We start from the raw sequence: 24,183 nt of genomic DNA on the forward strand, positions 1-24,183 counted from the left end.
ACATTAACAGGGAAAGATTGTTTCCAGTGAATGCAGCGCAAGGCTGGCTGCTGGAGATGGGACGTTCTTAACAGTGAGCTCTGCTGTGGGGCTCTCCTGCTGAGCAGCGATGGGCGAGCTGCATTTGTGAGGCCACCCGCAGGTACAGAACTTTGTGGAAATGGACGCTGCAGACCAAAGTGATTCTACAGCGTGGGCAGCTGTGACAAGTGCTCTTCTGGGCATTTGGAAGGGGCTGATCCAGCCCTTCGTCTGCTTCCCAGACCGCAGAATAAAGTGGAATGGGCAATGGGTACAAGCAAACCCCACGCTGACTATCCCTGCCCTTGACAGAAAGGCAGCTTGTAGGAAAGGGGATCTCCTCCCCAATGTTCTCTTCTCCTCCCCAGGCACCTCCCCACTGTTTCAGCCTGAGCCTGCAGGCTGGCTGAATGATTTAGGCCTTGAACAAAACAAGATCTGCCGTTCTCAAAATCTGTATGAGATGCTGACTTCAGCAAAACCTCAATTTGAGAGGAAAGACAGAGCTGGCTCTGCTGTGGGGCAGGGAGAGGGAATAAATGATCCCTGCCCTGCCCTTAAACTCTGTAACTCCAAGGCTGTAATTTCTAATAGAAGCAACAGGCAGGAAACAGCTTTTGATTCTCGATCCAGCTACAGTTCGGCCTGGACGTTAGCAGTAGCCATCATGTCTGAAGCCAGGTGATAATGCAACACACTCAATTAACTGCACCCCGCTGTTAATAGCATCTGACAAGTATTATCACATCAGCGGGCCTCTGTTTTCCATTTCTTTTGTGTGTCTGCAAATGAGTTAAGCTTCCCTACCTGGGTACTGCTCACACGTGGATGCACAGTGACATTTGCTGCACAATGCCATGTCTCCCTAATACCACACCTGCCTTCCCTTCGTTATCTTAATGTCAGGAAACTTTATGTATGAGATAGATTCTTTCCTGGCTTTTTCTCCTCTATCTCGGATTTTGCAGGTGACTTTTAATTAACACTGTGGGGCCAACTAGATTGTGAGGATGGCATTTGTTTGACATTTGTGTTTTATCTGCTTTTTCAGTAGCAGCAAAACAACCCTCTAATTGCAGTGTCTCTACGTTAAATTCATTTTTGCTAAATATAGTTTGGACCTCAACAATATATGCTGCTCCAGAGAAGACAACACCCAATTTGTAATTCTCAGCATTTAGGCAAGAAGAACTCTGGCAAGCATCAAGAACAGAAATTAGCTTGTCAAACTGGAAATGGCCACATTCAGCAGAAATTGGAGTAGAGCTATCTTGGGGGAAAGTGTATTTACAAGCAAAATCTGTCAGAGATCAAGGGCTGAGTTTAGTTCATAGCCAGGAATGGCTAGCAGAGTATACAAATCGCAGGAAAAGGAACACAACATATTACACTCAGTAAACTCACCAACTGCTCAACAAAAAGAGCCATAAATGTTTTACACTGAGGGAGCATTTAAAAGGGGAAAAAAATCATAATAAAAGGCTTTTCTCTTCATGCACAACATACCAGAGAGAGCACTGATGAGGAGGTGAGCAGCTGAGACCAATTCCTCATCCTGAAGCTGACAATTCTGCAACAATACCTCATTACTGCACCCTAAGAGCTGCAAGAAGTCAACCAGGTCTTGCTGTTGTGCAGGTTTTAGCTCCTTCAGATCTGGCTTGTCTCCTGTGCAGATATCATCTAACTGGAAGCAAAAGAAAAAGTAAAACTTCTTGAAAACACAGAAGTTTGAGCAAAATCTAGTGCTAGCTCTACTCAGAAATTACTTTTAGGAAGCAAGCAGAAGTTTCTTTATCTTACCACATCCTCCAGGGCAGTTACCATTTCTTCACGGAGCAGGAGTTCACACAGGCTTTTATATAAAGCTCTTTGCTTTTCTTCTGGGAGCTTTGCAAAGGGCTGGAACTGAGCCTTCAACCATGATAGATCTTTTCCAAGAAAGCAGTAAAAAGTAAAAGTAAGCAGTGCTACACAAATGCCAGTAAGAACAGTTAGCATTTTTGCTGTGCATTTCATAAGCTGGTGTATCGCTGCATCTTGACATCCCCATTTCCATCAGCGTGAGTCATTATGAAAGGCTGGAACACATCCGAATGCATTTCCCTAATGGATCACTGAAACATCAGTGAAAATACTGAAATACAAAAATACCGCCACTAAGGATCAATGTTCAGCATTCAGTATTTTTAGTATTTAGAAGTCGGTATTTTAATGTTTGCTGAATTAACCATATGCTAAGTGGCTTGCCTGGATGGTCATCTCCAGAGGACGTTCATTTATAAGGCAGAATTAAGTGTTCTGCTCATAACCCAATTTTTTAAATCTGAGGGTTAATACGAATTACCAAGGCATTGGTGTGAGTACACACACAATCAGAAGGTCCTGTTGTGACGATAAATTGTCAAGGTCCTCATATTTTATCAAACAGATCCAAGAATTACACCCTTTCAGCCCTAACCTAAAAATATCTACTGCACTTCATGACAAATAGATTTTCTTGATTCAAACACCGAATTCATTACAGCATAGATAACAGAAGCAAATGAGAGATCACTGCATTTTTTTCCACAATTCGGTTATGACACTACAATAAAGAATTTTATGACATCAAACTGCCATTTATGTAAAAGAAAGTAAGTTTTCAAGTCAGTGATGTCAACTGGAAGGTTGGAACGTATTTTTCCACATTTCAAAAAATAAGGGGAATTAAAACTTTCTTAACCTTGTTTTAAGAGGAGCAAAGACACTTCCCTTTATGTCACTCCAGTGATATATTCTCTTTTAAAGATGCCTTTTGTATCTACAAGTTACTTTACAAAAAAAAAAGCTCACCCACAGGCAGATTTTTTTGAGGGTATCTGATGCAATGGTATGACTGTCCAAATAACAGAACAGGAAACCTACTTTAAATTGCTTTAGGAGAAAAAAATCCTTTATTTTTTTCTCTAAGCAAGTGCACGTTAATTAAATGGAACCTTTAATTAAAGAAAACCTTTAATTAAAAGTCTTTTAAGCAAAAAAGGCACAAAGATATGTCAAGCTAAACCAAAAACTGATACAGTGGCTTATTCTTTCACAAAAAAAAAAAAAGTTTTGTTTTGCTTTTTAAAACTACACACAGAGATAGTCATTCCTCTCAGACATGACTACATTAGATAATCAGAGAACTTATTTCAGGACAACAGATATCTGTTTCGGTCACAGTTAGTCTACTGAACAGCCATGAAAAAGGGGTGAAATTTAGAGGTAACAAAAGTAATGTTCATCACCAGAAACAGCTGTAAGAACCCTACCCAGAACTGATGAAAAGTAAAGTGTGTTCCGAGGCCATGATTTGTTTTCCCCTTTCTCATTTCTCTTGTGATAATCCTGCCCCTCCTTCATCCCTATAAAAAGCAAGTTGTGCCTGGCCCACTATACCAATTTGCAAACTTCCGCTTAAGTCATATTTTAATTTCATCAGCCTTAGCTGCTACCAAGCATCTCTCTCAAGCTTCTCAGAGAATAATGAGGGTAAGTGGAAGAGGAGTGGGGTATGCCTCTGTAGCTTTTGAGACTTAAAATAACCTTTAACTAAGGAGCTTTACCGAGAACATTCAGTGACCCTTTCTGTATGAATGCATAAATCATCACTAATTTTACACAGCTTACCCAGAGTAATAGGTTTTTATGTCAGTTCTGTTATATTTTAAGATCATATTAATGGCAAAGGGATTCAGTATGTTCCTAGGGAACAGTCCTCTGCATGTACCCATTGCAGAAGTAAATCTTTCTATTCTTTCAGTGCATTCTCCCAGGAGTTCCTGATAAGAGCTATGAAAATGAACCAACAATTTCTTATGTACTATCACACCAGATTATTTCCTTCTATCTTGTTGCTTAACTCTCTGTAATGTAATCACATAAAGCATTTCTGGTAATACCTTGTTTCAATACACTTAAAGAAGCATCACTGGGAATGAGGTTCCTAGCCCCAGAGTACATCCCATTATCAACAGCATCTGGCTGATACAGAAACAAAGCATCTCTGAACGGTGCTGAGTGGGGATAAGTTGAGCCTTCTGTGCTTTCTCTTTCAAAACCTCCTTGTTGTTCATCCAGCAGACAGAACTCTGTAATTAGAAACACAATTGAAAAAAATCATGAAATATGCAAGCAGTTACTGAATGAGATGCTAGCTTACGTTATCTAGTGTTCTCGCATGTGATTTCTTCCTACCTCATCTCTTCTAGATGAAGATAATACCAGTGGTTGCTATCTGTATGCTATTACTGCAGCCTTCATGTCTGATGCGGTGTGCACCAACACAGGTCTGTGCTGCAGCTACCAGCTACAGAATGTGCCACCAGCTTCCATGAATTTAATTAACAGAGCTAGCAAGTAACACGAAAACTGAAAACTTCCCCCAGACACTGCAAACCTGAATGCTGCGTACAGGAGATGCAGACATGAGTTTGTTGTTTTGTTTTGTTGTATTTTCTACCACTTAGGAGGTGCACTGCAACAGGAGCAGCAGAATCCACTGAAAATGGAGACACATGAAAGCACTTTCTGAGATTGATAAAAACTCCTGAGCGTCCCTCACAGAGCTTCTTCTGGTCATGGCATTGACAGAAACCTCTCTCTGACTCAAGCCACAAGTCCATCCTCAAGTTCTCCAGATGAGTGAACAACAGTGGGCTTTTCAGGATCTCTACCCAATTGGGACTGCACCCAATCATGTTCACTGACTTTTCTATATACTGGCCTTTTTGCAAAGACTTCACAGAGAAAATCACAGAATCATCTAGGTTGGAAGAGACCTCCAAGACCGTCTAGTCCAACCTCTGGCCTAACACTAACAAGTGCACCACTAAACCAAATCACTAAGCTCCGCATCTAAACGTCTTTTAAATACTTCTGGAGATGGTGACTGAACCACTTCCCTTGGCAGCCCATTCCAATGCCTCACAACCCTTTCAGTAAAGAAGTTCTTCCTAACATCCAACCTAAACCTCCCCTGGAGCAACTTTAGCCCATTCCCCCTTGTCCTGTCACCAGGCACATGGGAGAACAGGCCAACCCCCATCTTGCTACAGCCTCCTTTAAGTCACCTGTAGAGTGTGAAAAGATCACTCATGAGGCTCCTCTTCTCCAGGCTCAGCTCCTCAGCTGCCCCTCACAGGACTTGTTCTCCAGACCCTTCACCAGCTTCGTCGCCCTTCTCTGGACCCACTCAAGCACCTCGATGTCCTTCTTGTAGCGAGGGGCCAAAAACTGAACACAGTACTCGAGGTGCGGCCTCACCAAAGCCGAGTACAGGGGGACGATCACCTTCCTAGCCCTGCTGGTCACACTGTTTCTGATACAAGCCAGGATGTTGCTGGCCTTCTTGGACTGCCGGCTCATATTCAGCTGACTATCAACCAATACTCCCAGGTTTTTCCCTCCCAGCCTGTAGCTCTTCTTGGGGTTGCTGTGCAAGAGCAGAGGTGCCCTGCCAGATACTGGCCCCACAGCGTCTCGCCCAGCCGCAGGGAGCTCAGCCCATCCACAGCACGACTTCCTGATTGTTTCTAAACAACACCAGGTTTGTCATGCATGTTCGCACTGTCTCTGGCCAATTTCCACCTTCCCAGGTGGAAATTCCCAGGTAAGTTGTTCCTCAGCTTCTTGTTGTGTCCTTATCAATGGTGCAACGCAAAAAGCAACGTAACTTTACATGACCCATATGGGATAAATAGAAAGCAGGAATGTTTTATTAACAGCGCAGGGCATAGGGAGGATAATTCCACCCAACATGGACACCTAAGCAAGACAAAGACTACTTATGTATGGTACGGTGATATCCATGTTCCTGCAGTTCACAGGAAAGGACAGGACTTATGCTAATGGTTTCTCAGACCTAATAATTGTATTGTCCCTCCTACTATTGCAGGCGCAGTAACCTCTGGTGGTCACACTTTGGGGACTTTCTGAAGAAGGCTCATAGTTTTCATCATCTTGTACTTCTTTCCATTTGCACGTGCTCAGTCATTATTTAACTGTTTCAGAACTATTGATCTTTTGCAAATTCGGCCAACTTAATTGTTTTAAGCGCTACTTTGGACTCTGTATTCCTTCTTCACGCTGGATTTTGGAGATAGAGCAGAGTCTCCTTATCACACGACGCCGATAAAACAATTGAGCAGTATAAAACTTTGTGGCTGCTCCCGTCCCCACCACTTCCCATTGCCAGTACGACTCCTCACCCCCAAATGACTTCTCACCCCCACGTCTCCCTTGGGGACCCCCCACCCGCAGCCACTCCCCATCAGGAGCAGACATCCCCAACCCAACTCATGGCGGGGGCAGTCAGAGAGGGCTGCGTTCAGCCCCCGCAGCCGAGCGATGCAGGAAGAAGTGCAGGCAGAGGCTTTGCAGGGTGGAACAGTGATCATTTATTACTCCTGGGGTCATTGTGGCTGCCACCCCCAGCCCGGCCCCAGCTGAGGCCCGGCCGCCTGCTCAGGCGGGGGGCCCGGCCTGGCGGCCCGCGTGCTCCCCGGCCCCCGGCGCTTCCTGCCGCACCCTGTGCAGCCAGGACGTGTCCCCGACTTCGTCGTCCTGCGGGGAGCGTGGCAGTCTGCGCCCGACCTGCCCCGCGTGCCAGGAGAAGCTCCTCTCAAGTCTGCGCCCCGTGGAGGGGCTGCGCGCCCTGCGCCGGGGCGAGACGCTGCGGGAGCGGTAGTTGGAGGGGCTCCTCCCCCGCTGCCCCCGCTGCTGCTGCTGCTGCTGCTGCTGCCGCCCCAGCCACGCGTTGCGCTGGAATCTGCCGCGGGGTCTTCGGGCCAGGCGAACAACTGCAACGATGGGCCCACGGCACAGCGGGCAGGTGTCATTTTCCGCAGCCCAGAGCTGGATGCACTCCTGACAGAAGGAGTGCCTGCAGGGCTCGATGCGGGCTGCGCTGGACAGCGGGCCCAGGCAGATGGGGCACGGCTCGTCCCCGGGGTTCTCCTCGCGCTGCTCCTGCTCTGGCCGCCGGCTCATAGTGCCTGCGGCCGCCGCAACCTGGAGCCGGTCGTCCTCTGGGGGAGGCTGCCTTGGTGCTGGGCGCTCAGCAGCAGCCCGGGGGCTTCAGCACCTCGACACCTCGGGGGTCGCCTGCAGCACCTCCCTCGCCTCGTGTGTCGCTGGATGGATCTCGACACCAGCAGGACGACTGCAGAAAGAACCAGAAAGAAAACCTTCTAGCAGCAAGAAGACATTGGCTCTCTGGGTTCAACCAAATGGCTGGGCTAATACAGCAGCAGCTGTTCTGGGGACGGGTTGCAAACATGGCCGTTAGAATGGCAAATCGGCCTGTGGTAGCTCCTTCTGGGCAGGGCCAGCTTAGGCCAGATGAGGCCCGTGCACGTCTCTAGGTGTGAGAGCATTACCCAAGGGCCTCGATGGCTCGCGTGCAACAAGAATGGCTTCGCGTGTGCCTTGCGCAACACCTCCGCCCGTCTCTCTCTCCTTCCAGCCGTAGCACCTCGAGCTCTCGAGCACCACCAGCTGGACTGGCCGCAGGCGCCCCGCGCAGGGCATTTGTAGGCAGCCGCCTTCTGTGACGCCAGAGCTGACATCCGCAGGCTCTGGGGAGGGCAGAGCTGACAGAGGGAGGTCACCTGACCGAAGGAAGTCCATGCTGTTGTAAGATGGCTGTAAGATGTTGTAAGATGGCTGCTCCACGCTGACAGAAGCCAAGCATGGAGACTGGTATCAGGGAAACTGATAAAAGCCATCTCAGAAGAGGCCAAACCCAGCAGTGGGCATAGAGTGGGGCCTAATTTAGCAAGATTAAATTGTCACTTCCAATACGTGAGACTCCCACTAAAACACTGCGTCCAGTAGGGACGCCCCCAGACCCTGCTGATGTCAGCTCTGGCATCACAGAAGGCGGCTGCCTCCAAATGCCCTGCGCGGGGCGCCTGCGGCCAGTCCAGCTGGTGGTGCTCGAGAGCTCGAGGTGCTACGGCTGGAAGGAGAGAGAGACGGGCGGAGGTGTTGCGCAAGGCACACGCGAAGCCATTCTTGTTGCACGCGAGCCATCGAGGCCCTTGGGTAATGCTCTCACACCTAGAGACGTGCACGGGCCTCATCTGGCCTAAGCTGGCCCTGCCCAGAAGGAGCTACCACAGGCCGATTTGCCATTCTAACGGCCATGTTTGCAACCCGTCCCCAGAACAGCTGCTGCTGTATTAGCCCAGCCATTTGGTTGAACCCAGAGAGCCAATGTCTTCTTGCTGCTAGAAGGTTTTCTTTCTGGTTCTTTCTGCAGTCGTCCTGCTGGTGTCGAGATCCATCCAGCGACACACGAGGCGAGGGAGGTGCTGCAGGCGACCCCCGAGGTGTCGAGGTGCTGAAGCCCCCGGGCTGCTGCTGAGCGCCCAGCACCAAGGCAGCCTCCCCCAGAGGACGACCGGCTCCAGGTTGCGGCGGCCGCAGGCACTATGAGCCGGCGGCCAGAGCAGGAGCAGCGCGAGGAGAACCCCGGGGACGAGCCGTGCCCCATCTGCCTGGGCCCGCTGTCCAGCGCAGCCCGCATCGAGCCCTGCAGGCACTCCTTCTGTCAGGAGTGCATCCAGCTCTGGGCTGCGGAAAATGACACCTGCCCGCTGTGCCGTGGGCCCATCGTTGCAGTTGTTCGCCTGGCCCGAAGACCCCGCGGCAGAGTCCAGCGCAACGCGCGGCTGGGGCGGCGGCAGCAGCAGCAGCAGCGGGGGCAGCGGGGGAGGAGCCCCTCCAACTACCGCTCCCGCAGCGTCTCGCCCCGGCGCAGGGCGCGCAGCCCCTCCACGGGGCGCAGACTTGAGAGGAGCTTCTCCTGGCACGCGGGGCAGGTCGGGCGCAGACTGCCACGCTCCCCGCAGGACGACGAAGTCGGGGACACGTCCTGGCTGCACAGGGTGCGGCAGGAAGCGCCGGGGGCCGGGGAGCACGCGGGCCACCAGGCCGGGCCCCCCGCCTGAGCAGGCGGCCGGGCCTCAGCTGGGGCCGGGCTGGGGGTGGCAGCCACGATGACCCCAGGAGTAATAAATGATCACTGTTCCACCCTGCAAAGCCTCTGCCTGCACTTCTTCCTGCATCGCTCGGCAGCGGGGGCTGAACGCAGCCCTCTCCCGCTGCCCCCGCCATGAGTTGGGTTGGGGATGTCTGCTCGTGATGGGGAGCGGCTGCGGGTGGCGGGTCCCCGAGGGAGACGTGGGGGTGAGGAGTCGTACTGGCAATGGGAAGTGGTGGGGACGGGAGCAGCCACAAAGGTGACCTGGCCTGACTGGCAAAAGGGCTGACAGCAAAGGTCTTCGAAAAGCCTGCCAGTAGAGAAGGCCTGCCAGCTGCGGAACAATGCCTGGCATCCTGCAGCATCCCTGGAAGGCGCTGCTGGGCTCCTGCAAGTGCAGCCTATGGGTACCTAAGAAGCAGAGGCTGCCTGCAGGTACCACCACCAAGGGCAAAGGCAGGGAACTACAACAACACCGGGCTGTCTCAGGAGGAGGAACAGCTCTGGGAAGGGTGCCATCCTCAGAGCCTAGGAAGCAGCGGTGTCTGTCGGCTGTCTCAGGTGAAACACAGAAGTTAGCAGCGGCTTTTGGCTGCTCTAAGGAGGTGTGCTATGCCCTCTTCTGTCTCTCTCAATAGAAATAGGACTCCTTTTCTACCCGAAATGGAGCGCCTCTCTCCCTCAGAGCTTCCCGTGCTGCACAAATTGTTCTTGCTGACATGACATGAAACCCATTGAACCTTTGCTGGGGGTGCGTGGCTGACTCCGAACTCTGTGATGGGAGCCTCACATCTTTGCAGTGACACTTTGGTTTTGATTCCTTGGGGCCCACTCCTGGGTTCGGTCTCTTCTGAGATGGCTTTCCTAAATTAGCCCAACACCTCTCTCCACGCCTGCCTTGAATCACAGCATGTTGCCTAGTGGGGGGTTGTGGCCATCTGTAATAAAGAGAACTTTTCAGCAAAGAAAGCCTCCGTGCCCTTGGGTATTGCAGCGTCCTACCGACTCCCACTTGCCATCTCTCTGCAGTCACAGGCCAGGCCTGTTCCTGCAGGGCTCAGCCCTTCGGAAGGGCAGGGCATGAACATCACTGTTGTCAGAAGCAGGATTCTGTAAAACGCGCACTCGGGGATGCTTTTGAGGAGATGGTAGAAGAATGCTGGGAGGTGCACGAGGCTGTCCTGGTTTCAGCTGAGACAGAGTTCATTGCCTTCGCAGCAGCTGCTACGGAGCTGGCTTCTGGATTTCGGAAGACAGTGATGCTGATAGCACACCAATCTTTGAGTTGTTGCAGAGCACCACTCACACAGTCAAGGACGTTCCGGCTGCCCACATCGCACAACCAGTGAGGAGGCTGCGGGTGCACCAGGACCTGGGAGGGGATGCAGCCAGGACAGCTTCCCCAAACTGGCCAGAGCCATGTCCCATACCCTATGGGGTCGTGCTGAAGGCTGGGACTGAGCGGGTTGTCCGCAGCGTGGCTGCCACCGCGCGGGGTCTGCGGGCATCATCACTCGGTGGGTAGCGAGTGATTGCGCTGTGTGTCACCATGCATTCATCCTGGAGGAGAGAAGGCTCGGCGGGATCATAGCAGTGTCTGAACATCTCCAGAGGGAGGATGCAAAGAAGACGGAGCCAGGCTCTTGTCAGCGGTGCCCAGCAGCCATACAGCTCTAGGTGGACCTGCCTGAGCAGGGGGGCTGGAGCAGATGACCTCCAGAGGTCCCTTCCATCCCCAAGCCCTCTGGGAGCTTCCTCCTGGGTTAAAAACAGGCCCTTTTTAGACCACTAACACACAAGATGGCATAGGACGTCACCACTTCAAGTAGCCAGTGTGGCGCTGCTCATTTCTGTCATCCTGAGACAGCCAAGAGGTGGCGATGTTCCTCATTTTCTCTAAACAACACCACGTTGCTTATGCACGTTCCCACTGTCTCTGGCCAATTTCCACCTTCCCAGGGGATAAGTTGTTCCTCAGCTTCTTGTTGTGTCATTATGAATGGTGGAACGCAAAAAGCAGTGTAACTTTAGAAGACCCGTTTGGGAGAATTAGAAAGCAGGAATTCTTTATTAACAGCGCAGGGCAGAGGGAGGATAATTCCACCCAACATGGACATCTAAGCAAGACAAAGACTACTTATTTACAGTACGGTGACATCCATGTTCCTGCAGTTCACAGGACGGGACTTATTGGTTTCTCAGATGTAATTATCATATCGTCCCTCCTGCTCTCGCAGGCGCAGTAACCTCTGGTGGTCACACTTTGGGGACTTTCTGAAGAAGGCTCATAGTTTTCGTCATCTTGTACTTCTTTGCATTTGCACGTGCTCAATCATGGTTTAACTGGTTCAGCACTTTTGATCTTTTACAAACTCAGCCAACTTAATTGTTTTAAGCTCTACTTTGGGCACCATTCTCACAACGGCATTGACTTGCTTCAGTCAGATGCCCTCTGTCAGTGCTGCCCTCAGGGACGCCCCCAGAGCCTGCTGATATCAGCTCTGGCATCACAGAAGGCGGCTGCCTCCAAATGCCCTGCGCGGGGCGCCTGCGGCCAGTCCAGCTGGTGGTGCTCGAGAGCTCGAGGTGCTACGGCTGGAAGGAGAGAGAGACGGGCGGAGGTGTTGCGCGAGGCACACGCGAAGCCATTCTTGTTGCACGCGAGCCATCGAGGCCCTTGGGTAATGCTCTCACACCTACAGACATGCACGGGCCTCATCTGGCCTAAGCTGGCCCTGCCCAGAAGGAGCTACCACAGGCCGATTTGCCATTCTAACGGCCATGTTTGCAACCCGTCCACGGAACAGCTGCTGCTGTATTAGCCCAGCCAATTGGTTGAACCCAGAGAGCCAATGTCTTCTTGCTGCTAGAAGGTTTTCTTTCTGGTTCTTTCTGCAGTCGTCCTGCTGGTGTCGAGATCCATCCAGCGACACACGAGGCGAGGGAGGTGCTGCAGGCGACCCCCGAGGCGTCGAGGTGCTGAAGCCCCCGGGCTGCTGCTGAGCGCCCAGCACCAAGGCAGCCTCCCCCAGAGGACGACCGGCTCCAGGTTGCGGCGGCCGCAGGCACTATGAGCCGGCGGCCAGAGCAGGAGCAGCGCGAGGAGAACCCCGGGGACGAGCCGTGCCCCATCTGCCTGGGCCCGCTGTCCAGCGCAGCCCGCATCGAGCCCTGCAGGCACTCCTTCTGTCAGGAGTGCATCCAGCTCTGGGCTGCGGAAAATGACACCTGCCCGCTGTGCCGTGGGCCCATCGTTGCAGTTGTTCGCCTGGCCCGAAGACCCCGCGGCAGATTCCAGCGCAACGCGTGGCTGGGGCGGCAGCAGCAGCAGCAGCAGCAGCAGCGGGGGCAGCGGGGGAGGAGCCCCTCCAACTACCGCTCCCGCAGCGTCTCGCCCCGGCGCAGGGCGCGCAGCCCCTCCACGGGGCGCAGACTTGAGAGGAGCTTCTCCTGGCACGCGGGGCAGGTCGGGCGCAGACTGCCACGCTCCCCGCAGGACGACGAAGTCGGGGACACGTCCTGGCTGCACAGGGTGCGGCAGGAAGCGCCGGGGGCCGGGGAGCACGCGGGCCGCCAGGCCGGGCCCCCCGCCTGAGCAGGCGGCCGGGCCTCAGCTGGGGCCGGGCTGGGGGTGGCAGCCACAATGACCCCAGGAGTAATAAATGATCACGCTTCCACCCTGCAAAGCCTCTGCCTGCACTTCTTCCTGCATCGCTCGGCAGCGGGGGCTGAACGCAGCCCTCTCCCGCTGCCCCCGCCATGAGTTGGGTTGGGGATGTCTGCTCGTGATGGGGAGCGGCTGCGGGTGGCGGGTCCCCGAGGGAGACGTGGGGGTGAGAAGTCATTTGGGGGTGAGGAGTTGTCCTGGCAATGGGAAGTGGTGGGGACGGGAGCAGCCACAAAGGTGTCCTGTCCCGACTGAGAAAAAGGCTCAGAGCAGAAATTTCCACCTTCCCTGGTGCTAAGTTGTTTCTCAGTTTTACACAAACAGAAAAATAACCAAAATAACACACTGTGTCTGGATTGCCCCTTCTGGTTCATCTTTAATACGTTCTGTTTAAACCACAAGCCCTCGTCTACTTTACCACAAGAGAATTGCTTATGTCCGGCCACTGATTTGTTCTCCCTTCCCCCAGCTTCATGTGGCTATCGGACCTCTATATGGCTCACAGCAAGCCTTAAGAGTTATGCTGAGAAACCTGGAGCATCCACTACCGTGCTCGTGTGTCAGATTTTCTGCATTTTTGGGGCACAAAATAATCAAAGTCCTCTGCATTATTTGGATCACCTGTTAGCAACTCAAACACAAGACTTGAAACTGTATCTCTGGCACTCTGCAGCAGTTGCAAGCAGAAGAACACAGGCAGGCTAACAAGAGAAAGCCAATTTTAAAGTAATACCTGACAGCAAAGGGGAAAAAATATAACTAATCAAGCACAGTACTCACATGTACCAGGCACAAAACCTAAATATAACCTTCGTGCAGTTGTTACAGTCTGTCTCACCAAATTAAGGACATTCAAAGCAGATGAGAAAGCATGGAGAGCACTCCATCAGCAAAAAGCTTTTTCAAAGGGAGAGCAGACAAAGAAATCTCTGCCACAGAGAAAGAAAGAGACCTTTATGCCTGCATAACCCTTCAGAGAGAAGAGCAAGCTACAGAGGAGCAGAAAGCGATTAGCCCAAATTAAAGAACTTCCTAAAGCAACACAACTCAGGACAGCAGCAAAGGCACCACTATGCCACCATGCTCGCGTAACTTTCGTGGATAATGACAAGGCTTTCACATGAATCCCGAAGGGGGAAGATAGTGCTAATAAACTACCTGCCCTCCAAAGGCAGAGTGATGATTATAAGGGAAATCAATACACAGCATCATGAGAGAAGTATACAGACCCTGCTGTGAAAGCTCGTAACAGGACTCAGCTCAGAGGAAAATGTAGGACTCTGAAAAGTTCTGCATTTACAGGACTGTTAATATCTCTTGTAAGATTAATTTTATCAGGCTCTTAGGAGGGAAAATAAACGAATGAAAGAACATACAAACTCCTGTAGTATTTTTTCTATTGAATTCTCTTACATTCATCCATGACAAACCTCCACTAGCGCAGTCAGATCCTGTCAGTTACTCAGAAACATTAACAAAAATGGAAGAAATACAGAAATGATCAATAAAAACAATCAGAAATGGTCAGAGACAACGATATTCCTTTGCACTGAGACACTGTAAAGATGAGGGCTGTTTAATTTATAGGTGTTTAGGAGGAAGCATGTCACACATGCAGTGAACAGAACAAAGCAGGTCAGCCCAGTGCTACTATATGCATCCTGTTTTATAAAGGAAGGAGGGGATTTGCAGTGAAATGAAGAGAGGTAAAACTACAAAGCCTTTAATGGGAACAGCTTTTACATGTAGTGGAAAATTAGCCTGTAGAAATCACATACTCACAGAATGATTATAGGAAAATGTGGTAAAGAAATTGGAGTAAGATCCGACTTTATGTCCAAGAATGTGCAGTCACATTAGCCAGGACATTTTTGAGAAGGTTTACGTACCATTCTTCCTTACCAAGTAACTCTAGCTCTGACTGCCAGCAGCAAAGAAAAAGGAACAAGAAAATGTACATGCACCTTATTCCATAATTATCTGTGTCGAGAATCCTGTTATGTTACACCTGCTATTGGCCACTGTCAGTCCTATGAGAAAGGACTACATTGGTCTCCAGCTTTAACTTAAAAGGCTATTTTTACTTCCATAAACAGACATCTACCATTGCTCAGACATTAAGAAGTTGAAAGCTAGGCTCCACCGTTCTTATTCTTGCTGGAAAGTCCTTATCTTTGATGCTATTTCCTCCACTTAACCTTGTCAATGGCACTGAGTTAAAGGAAGATAGTATAAATTGAAAAAATGAGGCAAGACATGCATTGTTTGAGACTAAACATGAAACAAGTCATGTTGTTTCTGAAGCTTAAAAGATGTAACACGAAATATGAAAAGAAGTAGAAAAAGAAACAAATGAAAAAAGAGCAGAAAAATACAGAACATTAACAACAACCATGTGTTTATTATCAGCTAGCAAGACATAGGAATTTCCATCTAGAAATCATGCAAGCAGGCTATCAGCTACACGCCTACACAGTCAAATAGCTTTAATTGCACCTGATTTCCCTGAATTACAGCTCTGTTATGACCAAGAAGTCAATGCCCTCTAGTGTATCTCTGTGTTCACTGTACATGTGAAGTGTGTTCACATTTTAGATTTATTTTTTTTCAGGTTATGTGGTATTTATGTATTTTCCTGAACCTGTATGCTTCCTTAATATCAGAAGTCAATTGACATAGATTGATGGAGATTGTTTTCTGTATTTCTTAGCCAAATCAAGCACATCCTGGGTTCAAATCCCAAATGTACTTCAATTGTATCTTGTTTCTTTCTATGTCACGCTTTTCTGACTTCCAGCCCTACGCAGCCCATCTGATTTCCCTGCATTCTTGCATAACATCCCCTGAAACCTTCTTTAAGTTAGGGAGTTTATCTGAGGACAGGGAAGAAAGAAAAAACAGGTGATATTGCAGAGGAGAGTTACTACCTTTTCTCCTCCCCAAGCCCATTTCAATGTATTTTTAAAATTGACATCTGAAAGTATTTGACCTGAAATAAAGCAAAGCCACAACCAGAAAACACAGTAAGGACATTTCTGCAACCATTCAGAGAAAAATCTATACAAGAAAGTGTAAATGAGACAAAAGATTTAAATTCTAGTCCTATGCTCTATGAGTAATTCTTTTCTTAGCATACCTGCTGCCAAAACATCCCTAGTTGACTGTACATTTGGATCCAGTTCACTGTCCCTGCTAATACGTACAGTGAAGAGAACAGCACAGGCCAAGGGTCACTAGGTAGAAGTAAAATTGCAGAAAAAGACCTGGACAACAGATTCGTGAGGATCACCTGAGTGCTCTTGCTGCTTGAGGTTCGTTGCGTACTGAGCTGTACTAGCAAGAACATAGCTAGGAGATTGACGAAAGTCATTTTTCGTTTTGGCATTTGGGAGAATGGCCAGTAGAAGGCAAAGAGCCACCAAGACTGCTGCGGGATGGAGAATGTCATGTATGAGAAGAGGCTCAGAGGCTGGGTTTGTTCAGCCTCAAGAAAATACAGCTAAGGGAGGACCTTATGGCTACCTGCAGCAGGAAGAGCCAGGCTATTCTGTACGATGACAGGATGAACAGGCAAAAGAGAACTTAAACAAAGGAAAAATCCCATTAAAGATTAAGGAGAAAAAAAAAATCATCGTGATAGTGGTCAAACATAAGAACAGGCTACCCAGAGGGGTTATGGAATCTCCATCTCTGGAGGCATTCCAAACTTGAACAGACACGGATTGCAAACAAGTTGATCTAACATTGAACTTGGATCAGACTTTGAAAATTGGCCCTGCCGGGGGTCAGATGACCTCTTGTGATCTCCTGAAACCTCAATTATTCTATGAGCCTATAACTTATGCACACAGATGAAAAAGCATTACTACCTCAGAAGTGCTACATTTCACAACACAAATAACTATCAAGGCAATAGAGACTATACGACATCAACACCTTCGTTCATGGAGGGGAATGAAAAACCATTGCACAACAATTCTTTTCACACCTGAATGGTGTGTCACAGAAAATGAGCTTTGTACTTACCAAACTGGCCATTGCACTTTATGAAGAGTTCAATCACACCATAGGCAATGGTGGTTGCAGGAGGAATCTCAAGGATCACACTAGAATCCTTCACTGTGCTTCCACTGTCACTCACTGAAACCTAGGAGACATTTATTCACTGTTTATTCGATTTAGCTGTTGTGTAGCTTAAACATAAAATTGAGTAAGGGAAAAAAAACACCGAGAAAGAACATACTTTACTCCATTATGTCTAACTAAAGCACATCTAATATCTAACATCTGAAAGAAGCACAAAACAAGCAGTGAGGTAAAAGCACTGAAGTGCCGAGAGCAGCTCCCAAACTCTCAGCTACCCTGTTCAAATACAAAGTTGACCCTCAGGTGCAGCTTTTGGCATGTGAATCAGAAACTGTGTTGCTACGAAAGTGGCACCCACTTCAGTATCCTGCCCTACCCTCTTCTATCCTGACACCCTTTTTGCCCAACTGGGGACTGGTACCAGGACGATGGCACTTGCAGAGACAATTGTTGAACTCCAGGTGTCTGCCACTGGAGACTCCCTGTACACAAAAGTGATTCATCTGAAGCTTTGAAAAAAATTATGCAGGATGAGCACATGTTTTGACTTTGGTAATTCCCTCTCAATTCACTAGCAATTTTTCAGATGTCCTCACTACGCAGTTAATCTCTACTCCCATGATAGAAAACAAGCAGCTTCTCAAGAAGCATTAAAACTCACTGCAAACATTTTTGATAAATGATTGGCTTTTCAACTGAATTTGCTTCATCGAATGCTTTCTGCTCTTCAACTTTCACTGAATTGGTGGTTTATGGTCTGCTGTAGGCAGGAATCTAGAGGAACTGAATCATAATGCTACAATATTGAATCCCATTCCAGGCTCACACTAAAAGATGACACCTTTTGCCAGTGCAGCAACAGGAAAGGCAGTTTGTATTTCTGAAGTTTCACAATGAAGTAACATGGTGATTTCTTACAATTGAGAGTTTAACATGTTAAGGAAAAACGAAAAATACTCTGAAGTCTATTTGGCACAGAGAAATCAGAGTTTCTTCACAGATAAACTGCAGGTTTAACTATACAAATATTCTATTCCGTACAGATCTTTTAGTATCTTTTACCTTTATGGTTTTTGTACTGCATCCCAGCAGACCACTGATTTTTTCTTCTGTCTGGATATGTTCAGCTATCGTGCACTTTTGAGTTGTTACTATCTTCTCTCTCAAGATGCACAGTACTTCACGTTTTCTTTCTATTACTTGTTGCAGTAAACTACTGTTCATATTTATCATTCTGAAACAAGAAGAGACACCATTAACAAAACTGCTAGGACATAGAAAAGACATATTCGTAACTGTTTGAAAACACTTTTAACCTGCAATTCTTACTCAGAAAAAAAAAAAAATCAGTCAAAATCCTTACCACACACACACAAAAAAACATGCAAGCACATAACATACAAGAAGATTCTTGCTCCAAATTCTGAGTCACCAGTTTTAACTTGAGGGATGAAGGCTGAGAGAGACAGCTTGAAGCCAGCCCTCACAGTTTGCTACAGGCCTGTTCTGGTCTTCACTTAAACCCTAACCTGGTTGAGAGGATCAGCATTGACCACATACTTCAGAGGTGGGAGACAGAAGATTTCATAGATGTGGGGACTGAAAAAGATTCCTAAAAATACACCACCCACTATGAACTCCTGTGATAATTAACTGCGTGACCTCATGATTTAAAATTAATGACCAGGACTGTCACAGTCAAAAGAAAAAAATAACTTTGGGAGGGACAAAATCATCCCTGCTCCATAACATAATTCAGCATTTCTGTAAATGTTGCTGAAGTTGTTCTCCAATAAGGTATTTTTTAGAATAAGCAGAAGAAAGAAAACATGTCCCAGAAACTATAAGAGAAAATTATTTTCTAAGAACAGAAAACAAAATTTACTACCCTGTCTTCTGTGGTGTTAACAGCCTTTCTGATAAGTTACAGCAACTTAACTGTATTTGACTGATTAAAATGTGTCAATTATGTTATACTTTTGCAATATACCCACTGGAGAGGTCCTCACATTGGATGTCGTGTTTCCTAAGAATGGGTATCTCTTGCAAGACATCTGGAAGATTAAAAGATTGCTATCCCTGGCTGAAGTCTTTTCTTCTCTATTTTACTGTAAATGGCTTTTCATGGGGCTAAATGGCAATTCCCCAAAAATACGATGGAAAGACGTGTTCTGATTCTACTTTATTTAAATCAAGATATCTCCACTTTTAATTAAAAGGGTTTAGATTTATTAGATTCTGGAGTTTTGGATTTATGCAGTCTGTATAAGTCTGAAGTCAGCTTGGCTCTTTATTAAATTAAAAATATCCTCAGGCAATTTTTGATCTCTGGAGAGTTACATGCTTATATGAAAGTTCAATCAGTTGGAATGAACTGTCTGGAAACCTTAAAGTTGATTGTTTAAACAAGGGAAAGAAAATACCTCTGAAGCAATGCAGCAGCCACTAGAAAATCACCCCCAAACATTCCTGAGATTATTAATACAACTTTTCTTTTCGTGTGGTGCAAAGCCATGCTTTATGCTTGGAAAGCAATGAATCTTTGGATTAAGAAAAATTGAAGAAATGTCAGGCTATCACAAACACTGCTGCTCTCAGAAGTGTCTGCCAAACTGGAGCTATTAATTATCAGCGCATCTTATAGAAGACCACCAAGCCTATCATATCCTTCACGGTATTTATTTATGATTCTGAAGAGGTGGGCTGAGCACCCCAAAAATATAAATTAAGGCACGGACAACTTGAAGTTCTAACATACGACCCAAGAAGCCACAAGTGAAGAAATATAATGAAGAAGTACAAAAGCAATTTGTCAGTTGCTTTCCTATGCCATATTTTTTTGCCTGCTTTAGAAGGTGACAAACTTGTGAGTAAGAGCAAAAGAAACAAAACAAGGGCAGAAAGCCACAGATTAAGCAGGTTTGCGGTTTCTGAATGTACATTAACATAAGAGGGATATCAAAGCCTGATTTAATCCTATCCAAATGAATGACCACAATAATTCAGAGACTTTCTCTTCCATTTCCTTCTACAGCATTCTGTCTGAGGTGGGACTGGCTCAGATCCCCTCATGCTCCTGGCTCTGAAGTTCAGCAGAAATGCCTCTCCCCACTGGGTTTAGGGAGTACAGGATGGAGAGTTTAAAGCCACACACCCTTATGAACAGTTAGCCTTTTCTTTAAATGCTCTCCTCCAGACTTCTGGCACTGAGCTTTCTGTCCTGAAGGGCCTTGGGCCCTGGTGTTTTGTGCGTGGGCACATCACGGGTGTCACAGCACAGCCGACGGAAAAAAATGCTCTGCACTTCTTGACAGAAAGCACAAGAGAGTGACTCAAACAGGAGGCAAAACGAGGTAAAACAAATACCTGGCTTATCTAAATTATCCTTGAAAAGAGGCATCAAGGACAAAATGCCACAGGGTTAAATTTTGACAGTCGAAGCTAAGCCTAAAATATTGCAGGGCAATGGCTGCTGAATCTACGGGTGTACTTCTGCAAGGACTGAACTCATCTGCCACCACAGCTCTCTCAGTATCAAGCACAGCAAGATGAGCGAGATGGCTGAGTTAAACCCCTGAGAACACAGGCATGCAGGCACATGGAAGCAAATTTTCTTTAAGCAGGTCACTTTTCAAAGCTATTATTTCTGCTCTGCAACCCTCACTCTTCCCATCTTTCACCATCTATTGTGCAGGAGCGCTCAGCAGCCCGGTGTGATCTGTGCTGTTACTACACTCTCTCCCCACTTGAGAAGCTGAAGTACACAGAAGAAAACACTATCAAGTAAAATGAGATGTTGGTTTGCTATTATCAATGCACACAGTATAAAACTGGATAAATATAGATCAATTAAAAGATAAGAATGATGGTTTTCCATTTGATAGCTTGTTCTTCTTAAACAACCTTCCTGTGGCCAATGATTTGCTATGCTGGAAGCTCCACAGGTCAAACACGAGCAGAAAAGAATCTGAGTTCTCCTCTCACTCTTTACATCTGATTGGATTTAACGCTTCCACTACCCTACGATGCAAAGGCTTCCATCACTATTGATCAAACTTCTTCTTCTTGCATGAGGAAAGGAGTGGAGAAGAAACAGGCACAAAGGCAATTTTCTGCAGATCAGAAGCAGGAAAAAAAGAAGAAAGGGAGAAACCAACGGAAGGCAAGAGAAGTACAGACAACACCTGGCTGTCACCGCTTAATGCTCGTTCTTCTAAAACCCACAGCCAAGACTGAGGGTCTTCCCTGCAGGGCAGGTCTCTGGCCAGACTATTCACAGCAGAGTGAGGCCAGGACTGTCCTGCCAACAAACCCTGCCCGGGCTTCTCAGTACCGTGTCCCACAACCCTCACAGCAACGCGCTGACCGATTCACTACAGCTGCCTACAGGAACTGTTTCAGCTGTGGGTGCTGTCATCACAGTGCAGTCAGCTCTGTTGCCTGCCTGCTCAAACCCTCCCAGTCCAAGCTATCCATGTGAGTGAAGAACCTTTTCTGTCCTGCACAGGGCCATGCCAGCTCAACACACCTCCCCACCCAGCTGCCCAGACATGGGTGGCCTGCTCTCAAACCTCCAAACACAACTCCTTCCCCAATATCCACAAGCCCGCCTTCAAAACATCTCTCAACTGCTTTTCAAGAAATCCTCTGCTTGTTCAGTCTTCTCCACTTCATTTGTAACATGCGACAGTAGGCTGATGTCTCCCAGCCAAACGCTGCTTATTGCATGGCATTGGCCTTTACCCAGCTTTGTCCCTTCTCAAATAAAGACCTCTAAAACAGTACAATTTATCAGCCCTCACTCAGGCACTGCACAAGAAGCACTTCTGTTGTTAACCTGTTTCAAATGTAACCTCTCTGACCCACTTTTTACTGTCGTGCCAGAACAAAGTATCTGCTACAGTCAGCTTATTGATGGCATTTCACAATTTTCCCCACAGAACAACCTGGCAATTACTTTATAGAACAACTTCCTCAAGAATACCAAAGACTTGTGAGAGTGCAAGTGACAGACAGCTTCTCTATTTTCTATTCAGCATCCTCCTGATGTTTTAAATCACAGACGCACAATTGATTTTACTTAATGCTGTCTCCCAACATGCTGTGACTTTGTATTGCTCACGTGGCACATTTGGTAGAAAAATGATGAATGTTTGTCTCATCATACTCATAAAAGCTTAAGTTGTTATAAAGAATAAATAAAACATCTGCATCGGAGTGAGACTTGAAGAATGGCCAAGACATTGAAAACAGGAACCACAGAATGGCTCGGGTTGGAAGGGTCCTTAAAAATCATGGAACTCCTGCCCCCTGCTGTGGGTAGGGATGCCACTCACTAGATAAACCACTAGTTTAAAGCATAGGACTCTGCCCTAAAATCAGTATTTCTCAGTACTATGAACTAGCAGGCACAAAATAATACAAAAAGCAAGAATAATGTGTCATAAAATATGTGAAGCTCATAAACCTAGAGGGACCATTTATTTTTCTGTTGCATATTATGTTAATAAGTGTGTTCTGTATGCAAAGTGACACTGCTTTTGCAAATCAGGAGGGATCTCATCCTACATCCTTCAGCTGTCGTCCCTTTTCTGAAAAGGAGAGCCAATGCAGCATCTGGAATCTAATTAAGGATCAGCAGGATTATCCTTTTTAAGGTTCACCTGAGAACTGACAAGAAACCAATTTGCTGCCACTCAGCACTTCCAGCTTCCTGAACCCTGAAGACTCACACGACAGTACACAACATGTATCAGCTTAGACATTTTTGGGTGTGCTTTCTGTTATTTATCTCTAACTTTAATTTAACAGCCCAGTATAAGAACACTTTCAATTGCAATTTGATTTAGAGCAATTATGGTTTTATTATTTCTATAACAAGCACAAGCAACGTATGTAATTAGATGAAATCAAGAGCACTTAGCTGACCCTCATCCCAAAAGGACTGACCAGTAAACATCCTCTTAGTACCGTAACACTTTGCATCCCAAATCACTAACTTCTAGGCAACAACGCTCCTGTGTGCTGAATGTCTGAGTTCTCCATGATGCTCTGTGAAGGAGACGAAAGCTAGAACCCATGGATGACTTCTCTCACAAATCATAGAATATTTATGAATTAGTAACTAGCATTTTATTTGTAAGGAACTGCCACAATTTCCAGTAAGCCTCAGAATTATGCTGAAGAAAAAATAATAAAATTAAAATTCTGCTAGCCTCATCACTTTCAGTGACCCAACAAAAGCCACTCACTCTCTATCAATTACACCATTTGCGTCACAAGCTTTAAATAAGCTCTGAGCATCTACTCCATGAACCAAAAACTAGCTCCTTGCATAACAGCACACACACACACATTAAACTGGACTATATCACTGCCAGACCCACTTAACAGTCCTGTGGGACTGTGTATATGAATATCTTCTTCATCAGATGTCAGCATCTCAGCCTGTTTCCTAGTCTAGCATGTGAGCAATTCAGCGGCACCTTTCAGGTCCTTACACCAGAAAAATGTATTTCAGCAAGCAACATATTTACAGTTATATATACTTAGATAATCTTCTTCTGAGCGTAGAAAATAATTGTAAGTATTCAGTTGCATTCAGGATTATAACCCCCAAATATGTTGAGGTAAATCTGATTTGCTACAGGATGATTATTTATTTGAACAGAACAGGTCACACTCCAGAAAACCAAGTGAAAGCTCATTGTTCTAAATAGAAGTTATTCTAGCATATTCTTCTGTAGCACCCTATCTGGTCTTAGAAACAAGATTGTAAACCTTGACTGATGTTATTTTTTTTTGACACTAGATGCACATAGATTTTGCAGGTCTGGTTCACTTATTTATTCCAGACTAAATCTTTCTTGGCCATTGCAACGCCCACGTTTGAAGCATACCTGTCCTTGACATCTTTCATAAGCTGCTGCAAGTCAATTTCCTGCTTCCTCAGGTTTCCAAAGGAGGACTGGCTTTCCACGTAGCCCTTCCCTCCAGCTCCCAGGCTGATCTTTCCAAATGAAGTTTCAATACTTCCTTGAACAAAGTCTTCAAATTTCCCCATGTATTTTGCGAAGTCAGACTCCACAATCACTAGGAAAAGAATAAAAGTAATTTCTACCCATGAAGACAAATGCTGAAACAGCCCTGAAGTCATTAGAAAAACAAGAACTAACAGAAAACACAAACAGTTGATGTTAATGAAGGCAAAAACTGTACTTAACAGGTAAATAGGGAAGTTCACAGCTCTGCAACTTTTGCTTCCTCCATATTTTTATCGCCTTTGCTCAGCTATCGTCTACATTTTGCCGTTTTAGGAAAACATCTGGTGAGTGAAATGCTGAGCTCAGATGCTACGGAAGACTTAAGAAGCATGACAGAAATTTACTTCAGCAACAAG

General features: G+C 46.9%; 1 protein-coding gene across 6 annotated transcripts in view; it reads right to left on the minus strand.

The window, feature by feature from the left end:
- The window catches only part of GSDME (gasdermin E), a 33,779-nt gene that overhangs the window by 2,716 nt on the left and 6,880 nt on the right, over window positions 1-24,183 (minus strand). For 5 of the 6 annotated variants that reach the window (XM_068674210.1, XM_068674209.1, XM_068674211.1 and 2 more), the window contains 6 exons: window positions 23,684-23,876; window positions 17,847-18,018; window positions 16,725-16,845; window positions 3,948-4,136; window positions 1,825-1,952; window positions 1,528-1,708 (listed from right to left, as the gene is read on the minus strand). In XM_068674210.1, the coding sequence (XP_068530311.1) occupies window positions 1,528-1,708; window positions 1,825-1,952; window positions 3,948-4,136; window positions 16,725-16,845; window positions 17,847-18,018; window positions 23,684-23,876 (984 nt within the window). The remainder of the gene's footprint in view (window positions 1-1,527; window positions 1,709-1,824; window positions 1,953-3,947; window positions 4,137-16,724; window positions 16,846-17,846; window positions 18,019-23,683; window positions 23,877-24,183) is intronic. The other variant, XM_068674213.1, reaches the window with a different exon arrangement.

The sequence above is a fragment of the Anas acuta genome, chromosome 2 (genome assembly GCF_963932015.1).
Source record: "Anas acuta chromosome 2, bAnaAcu1.1, whole genome shotgun sequence".
Lineage (NCBI taxonomy): Eukaryota > Metazoa > Chordata > Aves > Anseriformes > Anatidae > Anas > Anas acuta.